The sequence below is a fragment of the Micropterus salmoides genome, unplaced genomic scaffold, assembly GCF_014851395.1.
Source record: "Micropterus salmoides isolate LMB-PRFRI ecotype aquatic unplaced genomic scaffold, ASM1485139v1 Ms_hic_scaffold_11, whole genome shotgun sequence".
Lineage (NCBI taxonomy): Eukaryota > Metazoa > Chordata > Actinopteri > Centrarchiformes > Centrarchidae > Micropterus > Micropterus salmoides.
The window spans coordinates 27,913,642-27,929,631 of NW_024040152.1; the positions used below are offsets into that span (position 1 = coordinate 27,913,642).

General features: G+C 42.1%; 1 protein-coding gene across 2 annotated transcripts in view; it reads left to right on the forward strand.

Annotated features, from left to right (window-relative positions):
• The window catches only part of emc2 (ER membrane protein complex subunit 2), a 29,406-nt gene extending 16,254 nt beyond the window's left edge, over positions 1–13,152 (forward strand). Inside the window, exons 8-12 of one of the 2 annotated variants that reach the window (XM_038712094.1) lie at positions 1,858–1,939; positions 2,193–2,303; positions 3,952–4,056; positions 10,024–10,064; positions 12,171–12,228. In XM_038712094.1, coding sequence (XP_038568022.1) covers positions 1,858–1,939; positions 2,193–2,303; positions 3,952–4,056; positions 10,024–10,064; positions 12,171–12,213 — 382 coding nt within the window. In that variant the 3' untranslated portion in view covers positions 12,214–12,228. Of the gene's footprint in view, positions 1–1,857; positions 1,940–2,192; positions 2,304–3,951; positions 4,057–10,023; positions 10,065–12,170; positions 12,229–12,517 lie in introns of those variants that run through there. The other variant, XM_038712093.1, reaches the window with a different exon arrangement.
• Positions 13,153–15,990: the final 2,838 nt, after the last annotated feature.

Below are 15,990 nucleotides of genomic sequence, written 5' to 3' on the forward strand. Positions count from 1 at the left end.
TGAAATTCCCAGGAGAAGGTGGTGCCCCCCAAGCGGCAGAGAAAATACAGGGTGATGGAGAAGTGAGGAAGAGAAATAAACTCTCCTCCCCTCACTGCGCATCACCCTGGGAGCTAAAAATAAATAAAGCGGTGTGTCTCTGCACTGCCATCGTAGGAGTTGTTAACACATTAAAAATGTAATTAATAGCCTGAGTTGAGAGAGTTAAAACAATCCTTATACCAGCGGTGTTTAGACAGAAGATTATTGTGTCTGTTTTTGAGTATTGCACAGAGCCACTGTTGGAATCTGCTGTTGGCTCTCATTCTGGCCCAGCTTATGAGACTGTTCAACAAAATTGGACTGGTCATCCAGAATTACAGGATAAATCGTACAAATATTTTCAAACATACTTTGCACAGTCTGAATCCATTTTTGTCTTATATGCAGTCAGAATGTGGTATTGAAGTGGGGGAAACCCATTGCTGATGGTTTTACTAACCTCCAAAAGAAACAAATACGATTCTTGCAGTCTTGCGCATGATGAAGGCTACAACCTTACTCGAGCACTGTGGTAAAGTGTGAGCTTAGGAACTGCCATAGAGAGCAGCTCGGTTATGGTGGGGTTAGATGACTTGGAGGAAGACTGGAAGAGGTAAGGGCCTGGCTTGGGTACATAATTCTGGTTGACGGCTGATTGAGTGGGCTCTGCTGCAGGCCACGGCCACTGCATGAGCACATCTGAAAGTCTTTATGGAGAGGAAGTGGTAATTGTAAGCAGCCCCCAACCTTCCAAGCCGTCTGATCTCCCCCTCTACTTCAACCCCTTCCCCCTGTTTGTTTCTTTCTTTCTCTGTCCCCACCTTCCTTTCCCTCCTATGCTGTTAATCTTTCAGCTAGTTACCATGGCAGACTTTAAATAGACTGACTGACAGGTTCTTTATTGTGGCGGGCACCGTTTGGATCATTTGGTTCCCGCAAAAACTCGTCTTAGCATTTCCCTCATTTCTCACAAATGAAATGGCTCCCTATCTATCGCAGTGTAGAAGCCTGCTGACGCAAGCAGCGGCCTTGTGGTTTTTCTTTTAACTGATAAGGTTCATTCAGAAACATCTTGCAAAGCAAAACAAAAAAATGCAGTTGCTCAAGAAGTGAAAGCCTGGCTACACTGAATCACCTTAACTTTCCATTTGTTTGGCTGTGCTGATACACAGCTGCCCCATCTTCTGTTGGTAGGGCTGCTTCTGCCGTGTGTGTGTGTGTGTGTGTGTGTGTGTTGGCTTCTATTTTTTTAGGTGTACAGACGTTTTATGGCTTTGTGTTCAATGATATAATGTATCTTAGCTTGTCTCGGCCTGGGGCCGTGAAGGGGAAACTGTGTATTAGAGGTGGAGTGGCAGCAGATTAGTGTGAGGTCAACAGCTCAGCAGTCTGCTGCTGAGAAGTGATCTCATCTGAGTATAGGCACAGTGTGCCAGCTCTTACTGTAGTGCTGACCTCAGGAAGGTAGTTAACTACACATTATAGGCTGAAAAAACACACAGATGGACAAAATTGATCCTCACTGTCCCCAAAGGATGGAGAAGCACCACACTAGATAGGCTTTTACCTTTGCCAGCTCTTTGGACTAAGTAACCTTTCCTGTAAGCCTGTCAATAAATTTTGTCATGTGGTGCATCTTTACAGATCTGCTGAACATAAGCTATGAGACCATCACATGCAAACTGACCCGTACAGAATGTAGATTTTAATTTAAATGTATACCTGTAAATTTATTGGGCATAGATAGTTAGTTGTGGTTCACAGTTGAGCAAGCTAAAGGATGACATATCCACAGCTGTATCAATCGGCTTACTGTTTTCCTTGTCATTTCCACAGCTATGGAAAAGCCGCGTTTTGTCTGGAGGAGCTGATGATGACCAATCCTCACAATCACTTGTACTGTGAGCAGTACGCTGAGGTAGGTACCCGCCTGGATGTCCATCATCAAGCATGGGGGCAAACTGGAATAAATGTTAGCTCTCTGTGAATGGTGCCTCTCTGTAACACAGAGAGACACGACACGCACTTAACGTCACTGGGAATATAGGCCCATGAAAGGAGATGTGTTTACATGTGCTTGTCATGTATTGCTTATTCAGATGTCATGCTGTCATTACTTGAACTCTCCTTTAGCACAGCTTATTGGCCATGTTTAATGCCTCCTCACACAGGTGAAGTACACTCAAGGGGGGCTGGAAAACCTGGAGCTGTCCAGAAAGTATTTTGCCCAGGCGCTGAGGCTGAACAACAGAAACATGAGGGCATTGTTTGGTCTGTATATGGTGAGTACTGCTTTGCCTGAAGAGAAAGTCAGACAGAAAGAGAGAAGAAGGGAGAGAAAGAAAAAACAAAAACAGAAGAACCTTTTTTGTAACCCTGTGGTTTGTCAAGGTTGAGGCTGGCTGCTGAGTGTGTCGAGCAAGACCGTACTGTATATGTGTAAGTGTGTTTTTGGGGGAGCGAAGAAGGGGCTCTCAGACAGGTCAGCTCACTGCTGACTCAGACAGTGAACTCCAGCGTTGGAAAAGTCTGCCCCTATGGAGCTCTTTATTTTAGTAATAATACCCCTTCGGTGAGGCTTTTTTATGTTTATAACTTGAATAAATAAAGTAGTCACGGAGTAAAAAAGAGAAACGTGCAAGAGAGAGAGCAGTACAACTGCTGCAAGCGTTTTGTCACCGGCAAATTATCCAACCAGGTGCCAGTTTGATTGTAGTCTTGGCCCAACAGCACTTTCATCTACATATTCGTTTAAACAGGATGTTGTCTGCTAGTGCCAATGCATCATATGTAAGTGAGACTTGACATAAAAACACAAACGAAGCGGCTCAGGGAATAAAATGTGGAGAGGAGAAGCAGATCTAACACAGAGAGCCCCAGTGTTTTCCTCTAGCAGCCCATACCCTCTGAAAGCGCTCAGAGGTGTAGGCAGAGTACAGGAGGAGCAGCGCAGGGTCAAACCAAGACATCCGCTTCTGTTAACTGTCACGTTCATCTGGAGATAGAGCAGGCCCCTGTACGGTTTCCTGACAAGTCATCGACTGACACTCGGCCCTTTAATGGATACTTCAGGTGGGAGTTTATTCTTATATCAGTCACAGACCTGTCTTAAGAGTGTGTTTTGTCAGCTAGTCTCGGTGGTCCAGATCTTGACAGGTGCAAGAAGTTCAGTGAAAGGACGGGAATCTTCCACCATCTCGCAGTCAGTTTCGACAGAAGACCTGGTAGCACTGACCACAGTTGGGTTGTGGGTTAGTTACTCACAACACTTGCGTGGGGATTCCCCTCCATAATGGTGCGCACTGTTATCCATGGGGATAGCCTGTCTGGGTTGACATAATCTAAATAAATGTTTCTCTTCAGTAAAAAAAAGAAATACAGAAAATGCTTACTAAAAAATACAGAAGCCAAACCATTTGTCAGAAAAAACAGGGCCAGGTTGATTGGTGTGTAGTTAAAACTTCAGCGCACTGGTAGGGAGGGCTTTGAAGTGCAGGCAGGGTAAGCCCTCTGGGGTTTGCTGCGTGGAGATGATGGCAGGAACATGGGAAAGACATGGGATTTGTGGTTCGGCGGCGAGCTGCGCGCCTGGGCTTTTTATTTTATTTTTAGAAGACATACAACGTCGTTTCATCGCCGTGAATCGATGGTGTTTGAGAAATTAGGCCCCGTTAAGTGACAATTTACGTACGAAGCATTAAAAGACTCACTTTTTCCTCCCCATAAATGATTTCTCCTGTGTCATCAGGCCAAGGTCTGTTTTTTCTCTTCATTCTGCCACAATGACTAGTGGAGTGGTAGATGGTAAGAGTGGTTGCACATTCATCTCAATTACGCTTTTATTGCTGTTTCACCAAGTTTTGATATAAGAACACCCCTTCCCCTGTTCTCTCCTTTTCTTCTTCTTCCCCTTCTCTGTTTTTCCTCTAGTCTGCAAGTCACATCGCTGCCAGTCCAAAAGTTAGTGCCAAGGTGAAGAAGGACAACATGAAGTACGCTGCATGGGCTGCCACTCAAATTAATAGAGCCTATAAGGTGAGTTTCACATAGGTTTTCACTAGGCTTGATTATCTTAGCTTCACTATATATTTTATTCTTGCCACTATCTATCTCTGTCTAGGTATCTTTGTCTTCTTCTGAAAAACATATTTTTCTTTTTCCCACATCCCCCTTCATCTCGCCAGACACTGAAAACCACCAATTGCATTATCTTAGGACTCTTTTGTTGTGTTTTAGCTTTCATTGGGTATCTGCACACAATATCCAGACACCCAGAAATCCCCTCATTTGCATTATATATGAGAAGTATTCACCACCACCAAATGACCCCTGAATACACAGCAGTCCAGAAGGATGCCTTTGACTTGCCAGTGTCTGTCGGTGTGTCTGGGTACATTTACTGTTAATGTGTTGATTTAAGGCCACAGCGTCTGCTAAGACTTTATTCCACACCCTGGCTCCACAGATGAGCTTCTCGCAGAGCCACAAGCTGATTCTCCGAGGACACCAATCACGTTAGGCTGTAGCAGAGAGTTGTCTAGTTCATTCGTTCTCAAAGTGAGGTTCAATGACCGTTAAGTGCCTTTGAACTGAATCTAACATGTCCCAAGCAAATTCATGAACCTAATTATAGATTTTATTGTTATTAGTCACAGTGATTCTTAACTAGTTTAATGGAAAGTCAACAAATTCAAATATCGTCCCGGAGATTTAATCTGATTAGCAGTGGCCAACATTTGTGTCCATTTGAGGATCCGTGAGAAGGACATTTTAGGACCCTTGAGGTGACTCCGACCTGTTACCATTCAGAGAGAATGAACACGTGCAAACATGGGCGATAAAAAATACCATATTAGTCTCAGCACATGCACGCAAAGCAAAGAGGTGGGGGGGGGAGTGAGGAGCAACTCAGATGGTATCACTAAAATGGTTTATACCATTGTCATGGCAACCCCAAGAATGAAAGCATAAAAGAACTCTTATTTGTCATGCAGGCCATGTGTGTTGCTTATTTGGGCATCGACAGTTAAACATGTAATAAGCGGTTCCTTGCTCGGCTTGTGTGGGTCCTGTTGAGAGAGATGCTCCCCGCTGAGCCTCTAAAGACATCGTCTCACCACACTCAGCTCTCCTCGCCTCATAGACACATTTCACATGTTGAGCACTCAGACAAGTTTAAGGACTCTGTTGGAAAATAGTGTGCACATGAGTAACGTCACAGTGAATGGCTCTTTTGGAGCTCTTGTAGAAGTGTCATGGAAGAGCTCTAAGCTTTTACTTGGGCCTTTAGGTTTGAGTTAAAGTGGAATTACTGTCGTAAGTGAAGAGGTGCAGCTTGCTTAGTTTAAGTTAACACTTCATATGTAAGCAGATATGAATCACCTTGATAAACAGAACAATGTAGTGGTGGATTGGACATCAAAATTAGTCAAATGTCTCAATTGATGGCCACACTACTCGTCCCCTTTTAATCAGAGGTTCAAAAGAGTGAGAGGGTGTGAAAAAATAAATCATATTTGTAGGGAACCTGGCAGCATCTAAATATCTGATGCGTCCAAGACACCAGGCTCTGACTGACAGCTTAAGTGGAGTACAAGGGCAAGGCGAAAGGGCAGACAGCCGATAACATGTTTGTTTGAGACACAGTCCTCCAAGTTCTGTACAGTCTGTTAATGAACACTCTTTTCTGTTGACATATTACACTACATTTTATATTTCAAACCGTTTATCCATTACTGGCAATTGCCAGAGTGTATGTAAGTACAAGCTTTGAACCAGACCTATTATAACATTACTTTGGGACTTCATCTGAAACTTGTTACAGGGATTTGACAGCAGCGTAACCAGTAGTGTAGCACATGTTTTCCTTGCTTAAAAAATGTCTTTATTGCTAAGGAGGGTTGGGAGAGTTTTTACCCACAGACAGGGAACACACATCTATGTTTGGTGATGTTGGCTGTAATGAATCAAATAGATTAGATAGATAGCTATTTGCTGCCAAATACTAACTTACATATAACTATATACAATTAAGTGGATTATTTGTACTAACAGCTTAATTGAAATAGATATTCACTTCAGAACAGTAATTAACTTTGCACCTCTATAACGAGAGACTGGTGCATCGGAGGGGGATAGGAGAGTCAAAATTACTAAAGGAAAAACTCCCGCGCACTGTCTAACTTTTTTAACTTAAATTACTGTGACCAGGCTAGCATAGCATTGCCCTGATCGATCCGAACTCCATTCAGAAAACAAACATTTTAGAAGTTGTTGTCCTGCTGTCTTGCTGAAAGACCTGACAAAGCATGAATTCATATGTTTAACAAATCTGCATCATATTGTAGCTATTTCGGCATCAGTTTAATCCGTTTATTGCTAATTAATCACAGCAAAATGTTTACTTTGGGTTCATACAGCTGTAGTAATGGCGAGTTGTGTTTATTCGCGTTATCACGTTGTGTGTGAACACTCAGCAGTTGTCCAGCGATGAAACCCCCACCAGGAGAGCGTTGCGTGGATTAAATTTGCGTTTGGTCTGAATGCGGCATTAGGCCACATCCACACTACTATGTTTTCATTTTAAAACGGAGACCTTTAGCTACGTTTGCACCTCCTCTCCAGACAAAAATGGTGAATCCAAAGACCTAAAACAGAGAAGTTCGAAAACCCTGCTGATCCCGTTTTCGTTTTAAAACTCCGGAGTTGCAAATTAGTGCGGAAAGGCCAAAACGGTTCCTGAACACTCACATTTAGCTTCTTGATTGGGTCTTATAAATCATGTAAAGTAAAAACACAGATCTATTGACAGTGTTTTTGTTGTGGTATTTTTATAAAAAAAATGTATACTATTCAAATAACACTTAATACACTTGTGCTGTCCATGTCGCTGCTTTGTGGCTTTCTTCTACAGTCACTTTGTACTCCTGTGTTAGTTTCAGTAACAGTTCCACATTGGTGTCGGTCCATGTAAAAATACCTCTGGTGTGGTTCTTCCTTTTGTAGTATTACTTTTTTCTTTTGTCAAATCTTCTGAAACTACGGAGTAGACAATCTGCTTTCTGTTTATACTGGCACGCGCATGCTCAGTGAAGGTGAATGGTCAGTAGATGTGCGTTTTCAGTCGTTTTAATATGAACATAGATCATACGCAGCTAAATGCTGCCGTGCAAGCCATTATACAGATAATTTTTAACAAATGCTTTCAAAAAGTGGTGGCTACATGTCCCCAGCTTCTCCAGTGTAGATGACTGTCCCTCCCTGTCCCCTCTTCTGCCTGGCAGGGCCACCACAGCTCTTTTACTCCTTCAAGTGCCTGTGCCTGCTCTATGCAGGGTACTTCAGCTGATGTTGAAGCTACCGCTGCCCCTGCAGCAAACATATCCAGTGTTTCCCACACATAGGCTTTACTTTGGCGGGCCGCCCAGGTAGTTTAACATCCGCCCAAGTAAATTTGGCGAACCATTTTAAAATCGTTCTTGATTGCAGCGCTGCGCAGCGCATATTCGCTCCGCACATCCTCTCTCTCTCGCTCTCGCTCGCAAACATGGACAATGGATCCAGTCTGTGAATTGAATGGTTGGTATCATAAACAGCACTGCACAAATCTGTCGAACACAGCGCTGTCAATGTCAGACTCATCTTCAAAACAGTTATTAGCAAGCATGTAAGGAGCCTAGCTAATAAGGATAGCTATGTTAACTTTGGAAAACAGCTGACGAAGTTAGCACACTGTATAACTGGTAGTCAGTAGGTGCGTTCGAGATAACTGTGGCTGACTTTCACCGTCTTGATAGATAGGGGAATAAAAACAGCGCCGTCAAACACAATCTACCTCCGGTAGACTGCGTGAGCGTTACTTTGAGCTTAGAACAATGATCAGACCTTGCTCCCACAAGGTCTAGTGACATTTTGCAGCACAGGTGTTGTGCCGAATTCTGGATGCCTGCCGTGAATGGCATACACCTCGCGGGAGGTAATACTATTTTAAGCTGAGAAAAGAGGTGGATGCAAATATCGCCGGCAGGTAGCCTACATCATCTGTTTTACCGAATTATGCATTCACTTCTTTAAGGTCCTTTTCAGACACTTTGCTGGTCACATTGTTTGAACGCGGTTAATGCCACATGTTTTTGCTGAATCTCTACTAAGTGTATTAATATGTTAACGATTCTTACTGAACATTTATCACTATTGATGAATCACACAAAGAGTAGTATAGCGTTTAAAAGCAGCACTTAATGCATTTTCATGCAGTCCTCAGCGGGCATGCAACATTAGGCATAACACCTGTGAAAGTCGACTGCACACACCCAGGGGGGTGGGGGCTAGTAAGAGATGTGATTGGGCCAGCCCAATGTCAGTATAGAAAATTACCCAATGGGCCGCTGTCCATGCTTTATAGGCCGATCGTTGGCCCGTTTTTTAAAAACAGTTTATATAATATAAATAAATGAATTATGTTACACCGGCCCCAAAGGTGCGTTGGCCCACCGGGTATTTGCCCGGTATGCCAGATTACCAGTCCAGTCCTGGCTGTTTGAGACAAGAGAAATGACGAGGTGTCAGGTTGCCTCGTTTTTTTAAATTGTTTTTTTGGGGGGCGTTTTTTCGTTCTCCACCTCCCATTTAAATGACTTCTGAGGTCTTTAAAAGCGGCGGTGTGGGCCTCCATTAGACAGCTGCAGGCTGCTGTGGGCTTGTGCTTGCTGATTGATGGCTCCTTTAAAGCGTTGCTCATGTCAGTCGTCCACTTTTATTGGGCCCCGATACCTGGTGATTGTCATACCTCAGTGTGAGAAAAAGGTGGGCAGGTGAGTGCAAGTGGGAGCAGATGTCAGTGAGAGGTCACGAATGACTGGGTCCCATTTTAAAAACAAAAAAAAATGTAATTACCTTGGTGTGGTTGGTTGACATGTGAAAGACCTGGATATGTGTGGGTTGTAGGTGCAAGGGGCTTCAAAGCATCCCTACATGGCCTTCCCTCTTGCCCTAACTCTCTAAACTGATTCTCTGATTAGCTCCTCTGTCACGGACTACAGGCTCCCGCTGAGTCATGACTCTTATTATCAGATGCTCTAAATAGATGTGGAGCTGTCTGGTCTGCTCCTACTGTTGTGGAACAGGGCAGGAGTTAATGTGGTGGTCTCACCTCAGGCTAAGGAGATAATTGACTACCGGGCCCGGGGTAATGGTGCATTAGGCAGCAAGGCAATGAAATGCACTGATCATTATAGCTACCCTACCACACACCCCAAATCTAGAAGTATGAGTCACACTGGGAAATGACGCAGCCAATTTGCACACCGTAGCCATCTGCCCTCTCTAAGTTAGAGTTTGGTAAAAGAGGAAGGAAAAAAACTTTTACCATGGAAATCCACTATAGGCATAAAATAGTGATGAAATAATAATCGTGCCCTTAGGCTTATATCTACTTTATGATTTTTTTTAACTCAATCTGTACAGTATGGGTAACAATTTCACAAACTACTAGATCCCAAATAGATTTTTGTTATTGTGGTTATATAAATGCCGTTAATGGTGCTAGGTTTCTGCTAGACCACCCCGTTAATACGGCTGCGGGCCTCCTTTTTTTTGACCGCAGTGAAAAATTGTTTTTGAAAGGGTAAAATGCCAACAAATATGTATTTAAGCAGAATATTACGTTAGATTTCAATACATTTTGACTTTTGGCCTTTACAACGTTCGGGAGTTATTGGAAATTTTGGATGAAACTATCCTAAGCAGACACCACTGGGATCTAATTCCACAAACAATATATCAACGTAGTCTAATATTTATCTGCAACTGTGCAGAAATACTGGGTTTAACCATAATGAATGCAAAAAAAGCTGTGCAGCATTTGATGTTGTTGATTTAGAATTCTTCAGAAAACTGTGTGTATTTCACGTATTGAAAATATTATGTATATATGAGTATGGTGCTTTTGCTTCTGTCTGAGGGTTCATCTCTCAACTGGAACTACATGTGCTCTCTCATCAGGTGGCATTGAAACAGAATCCCCTGCCTGTGTCTGACTCTGGGTAAAAACAGGGTGTTTTCATAATGATTCAATTGAAAGGACCCCGCAATGCTGTTGCATCCTGCTTGTCCTTTGCTGTTCAGCTCTGTTGTTGTTGCTGACTTATCTGCAATGCTTATTCACAGCAGCAGAAGTTGTGTCTGGATTTTACATGATGATTAATATGCTGCAAATTATCCTGGGGTTTTTACTTCACTACACCGGTTTTGAAATTGCATAAGGGTGTATTGGCGCTCATTGCTGTCTGCCACCGTGTTTATTTTTATACGTGCATCCACCAGGAGTCTCCAAAGTATTAAACATTTTCAGATCACATAGACGCTTTAATTTGTACATTTTGAACCCCATACTTTTGAACCCCCAAGATTGTCATCACTTGAGATATTCACTTTTTTCCTTAATCTTGGTTCTTAAGAATAAATGTTTCAAATTTGGCGAAGACATTCATGAGGATCAATTGTAATAACCCTTGTGATCTTCTGACTTTTCATCTGGCACCATCATCCGGTTAAACTTTTTATTTGACCAATACTTTATTCCAAATGCCTGAAAAACTAATGACATTCCCATCAGCCTCAGCTGTACTTTGTTCTTGGTGCTAATCTGCAAACGTTAGCATGCTAACACGCGTGTGGTGAGTTAGGTGGTGAACAAGGTAAATATTATACCTGCTGAACATCAGCATTTTACCTCATTATGAGCATGTTAGCATTTTCCTCAACTTGGACACATCCTTGTGATCGGATACTAGCTCCACCAGCAACACTAGCAACACTTCTGACCTTGACAATAATGTAATAATAACACAAATATAAATTTATTTAAATCCTTATATCTACAGAGGGGCTGCAGCACAATTTAACCTCTTGTTGTTCATATCTCATTTGCTTCTCTGCAAATTATGCATTCATAAATTCATTCTATCTGATACAGAACATTTATGCATAAGTTACATGCGAGGGAACAACTGGGATCTCTAACACCCAGCTTCCTACAGCTAGTATCCAGTCACAAGAACATGCTGAAGCAACGAGCACTAGCCAGTCACAGCTTGTGGTAAAACAAAAAAAACAAATAAAACCTCTTAGCATACATCTGATCAGCTTTGCGTCATAAATTAGCAAGTGCCAAGGCTGCACCAATTTCTGGGTGAAAGAATCGCCCTCTCGCATAATGAGAGAAAAAGGAAAATGCTGAAAAGCTGATCAGATTTGAGGCATATAAGATACTTGATTATTCACTGTTAGTGTGTTTAAATGATGCCGATGATAGATACTACTGTTGGATAGCTAGCTGAAGATGGAGACTACTGTAGTACAGTCATACGTCAACATTATAACAGCATCAGACTGTCATCTCCACCTAAATGTGAGCCTAGCCAAGCTCAAACAGTTGGATATCAACAGGTTGGTTAATTACAATCAACAGATACTGAGTGATTCAGTCAAAATGTTTGGTATTCTGTCCGCCAAAAAGCAGCATAGCCATGACGTTTTACGAAGTACCTGTATGTGCCAGTTTGATGTATGCTGTTAGCTTTTAGTTCAAAGCACCGCTATGCTTAAGTGCAGCCTCACAGAGCTAGCTGCCAGTGTGGCTGTAGACTCTTAGTCTTGTACATTAACAATAAATTAAATTGTTAATGTTGCTTTATTTGATGTCTTATTGTAGCTGGCAGAAAGTTAATAGTTAGTTAACGAGTAGCTAAGATGGAATGTGATGTGAAATTAGCAAAAACCTGCATCTGAATGAATGAAGTTGCACCAATTTAGATTTACTGACGTATAATTTTTAAATAGTTTTAGGAAGATTTCGTGAGGATTTATGTCTATATATAAATATGGGTGAAGTGAGGTTAATTAGACTGACCTTTTTATTATTTCCCTGGTCCCCTGCCCAAGGTTAAGGAAATTGTCTTTCTCTTTGGTATTTCTTGAGGGGATGCCTTGTCAATTGTAAAGTTTAATTGGGTAGAAAAAGTGTTTGCCTGTATGTGGGCGCATGACTAATCCTAGATGTGCTTGTGGATTATAATTTGCGGCACTTCCTGTGAAACCCTCTGGAAATTGTGGAAATTAGAGTGGGGTGTTATGTACTCCTGTACTAGAGGCCATGGAAGTGGACTAATCATGTGGACATCCTGTATTTGAGCTCTGACACAGAGAGCGAGCTCAAATAGCACTTATGCAACTGTTGAGGAAAACCCCTCCGATTCAAGGTATTATTCTACTTTGCATGACCTGTTTATCAGTTTTATCTAATGCCCACTGTTATTTTTGCTTCTAGCTTTGCAAACAGGAATGTCTTTGCTGTGTTCAAATGTGTTTGGCTCTCCATTGCTTTAGTTGGTGGAGAGACCTAATGAGCTGATGTTCTTTTCCCCCTCCCCTCTTTCTTTCTCCGCCCCACTCTGCGTGTTTCTTGCCTTTTTCACCTTCCTTCTCTGACATGCAGCTCGCTGGTCGTGGGACCAAGGAGAACAAATGCTCCATGAAGACGGTGGAGGAGATGTTGGAGTCCATGCAGATCACTATGTCCTAGATGTCCCTCGTCCACACCTTCCTTCTTTCCTCCTGTTCACACGCAGCCACCTGGAGCAACATGGCAGCTCAAATAGCCTTGCAATGTGACCTTTTTTCTTTGTCCCTTTTTAAAGTTTTCTGTAATTGATTGGACTTGACACGGACAATGGAAGACATTTGTTTCCTTCAAGTGCAAAGATATACCCAAACATCTGGAACCTAACACAGCAAGTGCTCCAACTTATTTAAGTTTAGTTAGGGTCTACACAGTACTAACCCAGCTGTGACTTCCACCAGACTGGATTATACTATTGGTGTCCATCACATGCTGACTTTTAGGTCCACCATTAACTGATCACTAATTAGCACATCCACATTAAGCCTGTTACTTTGTGACCAGGAAATAACAGACTGTACAGCAAATTTTATTTATAAAGATAAGACCTGTCTGCACTGAGGTAATTTATGACTACATACCTGTAAATGAAACCTCTTTATCTAATACATTTTTTTGTCTAATCTATCAAAATGTCAAGAAAATAAATTTTCTTCATGGAGCAAAGTTTACCAGTTGTTGTTTTTTGGGAGGGATTTACATAAATCTAAATAGTCATGTTATCCCCAGCAGTGACGCTTATTGTTACATTTGAACCTGCTATAATTATCCTGGAGAAGGATGAGAGACATTTTGTCGTTATGAAGGCAACAGGGGCAGTAAAAAAGGGGCCTCTTCTTTCCCAGTGATTCCAGCTGGGAAATCCTGCCTTTCAATTACCCTAGACAGCAGCTGAACCAGCTTCAGCACACTGAAGAACACCTCTGTCATTTCAGTTTAGAGAGCCCCAGAGATCCCTGCCAGTAATTAACACGCCACAAGTTGGAAAGGGGAAAAAATGTGTTCATGAATCTGGGAACTTTCATGACAGACGGGGAAGAAAGACATCTTAGTGCTGCGAGAGGCAGCCCTGGTTTCCTCTGCTGTTAGAGCAGTACGCTCAGTTCACTGGGTTCTGTAATTGTTGAATCTGAAATCATCCAAATGATCATCTTAAGTTGTCGCTCACCCGTGCAGGGTCAGCTGTTACTTCCATTCCTTTTGTTTATTAAGTCGTGGCAGTTGTCTCATAATTTCAATCTTCGGCTGATGGAAAACTTAAGTGTTGAGTTTATGGTCTTTTTTGGACAGCTTTTAAATTGAGAGAGGTCACCAGCTCAAAGCCCGGAGTGTGGAAAGCCGTTTTCTCAAGTTTTTAATACTCTTTGGCCTTGGTCAGTGGACGAATGTGTCTGCATTTGATTTGCTTCACCAATCTGGCGGAACCAATGAAAGCCAGGGGACGCTTGAGCGTAAACGGACTTGAGTTATTTTTACAGGAAAAGGGCTGAGGCTAAATGAAGCTCTTTTTGAAGAGTGACAGGGTTAACGCTGTTTGATTTGAAGCAGAGTGATTCCTTCTTGCTGTAGCTCCCATATAAATATTGCTCAACTTGCAAAGGTCATTTATGAACTTGTAAAATGAGGAATAAAGGTGGTCAATCAGTTTGATGGGTCATCATTATGAGATATTGGTATCCAGTGCCAACCATGCTGAGGCAATAGTGCCATCTGTAGTCTGGAGGAAGAACTCATGACCGCAGCAATGAGTGACAGAATGCACCTGGAGGTAGGCTATTACTGCCATGCACTAAACATAACCTGTATGTAAAGTTGTTCCCAGCCTGTCTGCAACTCTGATTTGCTGAGCAAGAAAAAAAGTGGGTTACGCACAATTTATCAGTCATGAATTCTGAAAAATCTTTCCCTTGCATTCAGCTGTGCTATCCAAACATATCCTTGTAGAGTCAAGAAAATAGCATGTTGGCCCTGCCATGTATTGTAGAGATCACTTCTCACCTCACTGTTTACAACTCCTCCAGCTCTTGACCGCCTTTTCAACCCTTGTCTCAGTAGTTCAGAGCTTATGAATGTCCTGTCTGTCCATACCTGGACGGCAGAGCCAGACCAAAAGACAGAGGAAGGAACGGAGAGAACCTTGTAACCCCACTAAGCCGATGACTCATCTTAGTGTGTGTAGGGGATTCGCTATTAGTGCTACCCATAATCCTGGATTCCCTGGGAGATTAGCCCCTGGAAAGGGTGTGCTTGTCCTCTGCTTCTCTACAGTGGCCAGGTTAGCTGAACAGGATGAGCTCTGGGATCATAAGCTTACACCGGGACAGAGCTGTGCCTGATCAGCCTATTCATCAAAAGCAGGGGTGATGACTGATTTACATCTGTCCAAGGCTTGCATCGAGAAACAAAGTATTTCTCCAGCAATGAAATACTTATTTGTATTAAGGACTGTCCTTGTAAAAAAAGTCATCCACATAGTTTAGGAACTCCATTTAATAGTCCTCTTTGCAATATTTATCTTTTTACATTAAAATAAAAACATGATACAAAACATGTTCAAAAAACCTATTTTTTTGTAGATAGCCTTTGTTTATCATCAAGATCACTGACAAGTGTTGGGGCAAGAGGCAATACGTTTATGACTTGGCTTGTGAGAGAAGTAGTTTCCTGTCTAAAGTCTTAAACTATGGCCTTCAAAATAAGAATGATGAGAGGAGTAGATGCTCCTGAAAGATTGCTTTGCATAAAACTATATTTAGCCTAGCTAGCAGCATGGCTCTCTGGAGTGGCAATGGCTGTCAGTCAAGTGGCCAGTCTACCACTGTGGTCCAAGATGAAATATCTCAATCGATCAAAATTTATTTATTGAGCACTTTAAACATAAACACCAAAGTGAACAAAAAAGTGCTGTACAGAAAAATAAATAAAAGACACTAATAAATAGCTTACACGATGCATAACATACAAGTGAAAACAATAACAACCATACAATAAAATAATAAAATCAGTACAATCAATAAAAAGAAATGTCAACTTCAGTTTTCAAAGGCCAAGAAAATAGGTGCGTTTTAAGAAGAGACTTAAAAGCAGACTGTGAAGATGCCTGTCTAATGTGCAGAGGTAGATCATTCCACAGTTTAGGAGCTGCCACAGCAAAAGCACGTCCCCCTTTGAGCTTGCGCTTTGTTTTGGGCACACTTAGGAGCAGTTGATCGGCTGACCTGAGTGAACGGGTGGCTCTGTAGGGGTGTAGCAGCTCAGAGATAAAGGGTGGGGCAAGACCATTTCAAAGCAAATAAAATAATCTTGTGTTTTTACGACTGTCCTTATCTGTCTGTCAAACTTAAGGTCAGAGTGGATTTTAACCCCTAGGTTAGTGATAGTTGGCTTGATGAACTGACTCAAGAAACCCAGATCAATACGGGGGGTCCACCAAAAAAAACATCACTTCTGTCTTACTTTCATTAAGACTTAAAAAGTTAAGAGCCATTCAGGCTTTTATGTCATCAAGA